General features: G+C 29.7%; 1 protein-coding gene across 1 annotated transcript in view; it reads left to right on the top strand.

Annotated features, from left to right (window-relative positions):
* LOC106466501 (RNA-binding protein 5-B-like) overlaps positions 1 to 3986 on the top strand; it is a 42081-nt gene that overhangs the window by 22377 nt on the left and 15718 nt on the right. The window contains exons 7-8 of the mRNA XM_022394528.1: positions 1112 to 1225; positions 1697 to 1796. Of these exons, the coding sequence (XP_022250236.1) occupies positions 1112 to 1225; positions 1697 to 1796 (214 nt within the window). The remainder of the gene's footprint in view (positions 1 to 1111; positions 1226 to 1696; positions 1797 to 3986) is intronic.

The following is a 3986-nucleotide window of genomic DNA, read 5'->3' as shown; positions in this document are numbered from 1 at the left end:
TATATATATATATATATATATATATAAAAAATAGAGGTAGCATGTATGAATGGCTTCATTTAAAGCTAGTCAGGATGGGGTTATACCTTTATAAAAATAATACAAAATTACATTTCAAAAGGTCTATGATAAACTTGTATTGAACATGCATTTTATGACCATATAAAATATTCTATGTGGGATCATTTGGTTTTCTACTGTCATTACTATTTTTCATAATGCACATCACATATTCTCGGAGGTTTTTATAGCCACCTAGCATTTGTTTATTGAACTTGAGAAATTTTCCTTAACTTTTTTTAAATAATAAACCTTTTAGAATATATATTTTTATAGCATGTTGTAAGAAAATTTTTATCTGTTTTGGTGATCTGCATAATGTAGCATTTGCATAGTATTGAATGAGGACGCTAGAAAGAACTCTTGAAGTGAATCGAGATTTACGAAATTAGGTTATTTCACTTTGTATTCCTGATTAACTGGCATTGTAAAGGAACTCCAAAGTATTTGAATTGAAAAGTTTAATTGCATATTATCAGCATAAGAACAGTGTAGGTTGTGTTTAATTGTAAAAGAATTACTCCATAAAATCCTACATTTTATAATTTGACATTAATTTGCATGATGAGGTTAAAACTTGCCCCATTTTTCTGTCACGTACCCTTCCTGATTGTACAAACATTTTTAAGAAGCACTTCAAACACTTGTGTAAGACCTGTAGCTTTTTTTCATTACATGAGAACTTAAACTTTGATAAGTGTAAATATCTGGATGGAAGCCTGTTAGTGAAGGTCATCGTGTAGAATTTTGTTTGATAACAGATGATAGGAAAAAAAAAGTTTATATTTGCTTCTGAGGTCTGTGCCTCCTCTGGCCTACGAGAACTGTTGCATCTGCTGAATTTACATCTGTGCCTTTTGGAGTTCCGAGTGGTATGCTCAGAAGAAGTTTGTGATTAAAATGTGAATTGGCTCTGCTTTCATCGAAGGTTGGTTATCCCCATTCTTGGTGTCTTCTGTCCCCGGAGGTTTTCCAGTTAAATTCACCTGTTGTGGCGAGGAACTTGAAATGTTGCTATTGTTTGGAACTTATCTCAAGTATTTTTTTGCAGGGAGTATTGATCTTTGGTGGAGACTATCGTGCTACTCTGCATTACAGTATTCCAAAGGATGGCAGTGGATTAAAACGTGGTGATGCTGGCAAAGCTGACTGGAGCTGCAGTAAAGTAGGGTATATTTCTTATAGGTGGTTAGAAACATTTAGCTGTTTTGGTTCCACATACTTGTGACTTACAAAAATTTGCTTTTCAAAGTTGCATATCTGTTCAGCCAAAACATTAAATTTTGATTATTATAACCTTTTGATGAAGTTGTATAGTTCAGTATGGTTGGAAAGAAGTAAAGCTTTGATTATATGACATTTCTGTGAAACGTAGTTTTACATTTTATTATATGCAAATTAAAATAATTTCAATTAGGAATGTCATTCTTCTGAATATTATGTAAGTACTATGAAGATGTGAAACTTACAGTATGTATCCATTTAGTAAATCTGATATAATCTTATCTATTTAAATGAGAAACAGATATTTTTTTTTCATTAAAAATATTTTCTCGCTCAACTAGGTCAGATAGTTCTGAATCATTGTTTTCAGTTTTATTTCACACTTGGTTTAAATCATTGATGCTTGTTTTAGTGTGGACTGAATAACTTTCGGAGGAGAGATGCATGCTTTAAATGTGACACTCGCAGAGAGGGTAAGAGTTTTATATTGGTTATTGTTTCTTTTCGTTATTACTGAACCTTAAAGTTTTATAGCTAATTCTGAAGACTAAAGTCCTGAGTATTCTGAAAATGTATTTCTTCTTATTTTTTACAAAGTACTTTTAATTTAACCCATTTCTTAGCAGTTAGATACAAGTTGTCGTTTTCTTAAAAGAACTCACCATTCGATGGAGTTGAACTAATTTGTTCACAACCATCTCCACTTTGTCTTCTAACATCTTCAGATTCTAGAAAACCAAATTATGTTCAATACTTAATTCAAAACAACAACAAAATTCTGGTAAAGTATTTTATTTTTTTTATGAGCTTGTGCTATACAGTTCAAAATAAACAACTCCTTAACTTACATATTTAAAATTATTATTATAATATTATTACAGTTAAAATTTAAAATATAAACAAAATGATAAAAGATATTAACTTGTATGAAGAATAGATACTTCAATGATTTTTGAATTCCTTTATTTTTTTGTAAAACCTATACATTTGACTATTTTTTTTTTAAAGAAATACAATGATTTGTAGAAAATTAAGATATTTGTTATTCTGGATTATTGCTAAAGGTGTTAACAGTTAATAAATCTACATATTTTTACTAAAATGCACAGTATTAGTAAAATATTATAATTACGTTTGGAAGGTTTGCATTATTTCAAAATAACATTAGCTCACATTGTGTACAGTGTGGTTGTGATTTATATGGGGTACTGTTTTCAAATATGTTTCATAAAATTTGAAATATTTATTACTTGTGAAACAATGAAATAAATTGATCCTCTCATATTGATCACACTACCTCATTTAAATTTAGCTGTTTGTTTTTAAAAGTTTTATCATTTTGTATATTCGTCTCCCTCTGTATTTTTATTTGAACTAACTTCATAGACCGTTGTTGAAATGATATTTAGTTTGATTATATTAAGTTTTCAAGAAAAAGTTAATCCTCTCATTTTGTTCATGTTTTCTTATGTTTGAATCTAGACTTCTTTTAGACTGTGTTATAATTGTCCAAATGCTTCATTTTACCATATGACCATAGCATGTTGTCTGTGTACCACATGAAAGAATGAAGTGTGTTGTGATTGTTAATGTTTGCTAGAGAATCATGTGATACTAAATACAAATTTCTGTTCTAATTACATTTGTTTTTACACTGAAATTTAAACTTGGCAAAGAGTACTGTCAAGACTTTTGACAGGAGCGTTAATATGTATTTATTATACACGTGAAAAGTTTGTTGTTTTTTTTTTATTGAGGAATATATATGAGTATATGTTATTGTCAAGTTTGCACTTTAGTACACAATCAAACCTTTTGGCCACCAAATTTGGGGCTGTTTAATGGCATGCCAAATTTGAAATGCCCAAATTATTTCTCTAATAATATTATTCTAGGTGTGAAACATTTAAACAAAAATTTATTGTTTACTGCATACCTTTTCTTTTGCTGCAATGTATATTGCCAAATTAACTGTCATATAAATTTTGACTGATGGCTCACTAACCTTTATCCTTTTATTGGTATCACCTAAAGTTGTGCCAAGCAGCTAGTCTACTTCATATAGGTAAACATACTTGCTAATTTTGCAGCATCTCCTGTAAATAGGCCTAGTTAAGTAATATACCCATAGACCTATTGCAATATATTCTGTCATTTTTGTAGCAGAATTAATCATCTTTTAATGAATTATTTAAGTTATCCATTTAGAATCATAGTGGTATATTTAATCTATCTGGTAAATTATGGGTGTTACTTATTTAGCATTTGTACCAACTTATCTGCTTTGCCATGCATGTTTTATTATTTGAGCATTCTAGGTATTATTTAACTCCCTCCCACTTTTTAGACAATCGAGACTCACACGGTGGAGTTTGTACTTTTAGTCAAGAGTAGAGAGTGAATACAGTTTAAAATTGAAAGTCGTGAAAAATACATGTTCAAATCACAAGCAGTTATATAGCTTTGGGAATTAAACAAGCACTACTGATTTGTGATTAGGTAAACTGTTAACTTTTTCAGCACATACTTGGTCCCTAGGACCAATCTCGTAACCATTTTGTACTTCTTACAATTTCATTCTATAACCTTTAAATTAGTAAGCAATGTTAACGAAATTTGGCAGATTATCATGAAACATTACGATGCTTTCATATGCAAAATATCAAATTTCTTTATTAAGTCTTAAGATTTCTAAAGCAATG

This window comes from Limulus polyphemus, unplaced genomic scaffold (genome assembly GCF_000517525.1).
Source record: "Limulus polyphemus unplaced genomic scaffold, Limulus_polyphemus-2.1.2 Scaffold2280, whole genome shotgun sequence".
Lineage (NCBI taxonomy): Eukaryota > Metazoa > Arthropoda > Merostomata > Xiphosura > Limulidae > Limulus > Limulus polyphemus.
The sequence above is the reverse complement of the archived record's forward strand: the minus strand, read 5'-3'. Positions and strand labels throughout refer to the sequence as shown.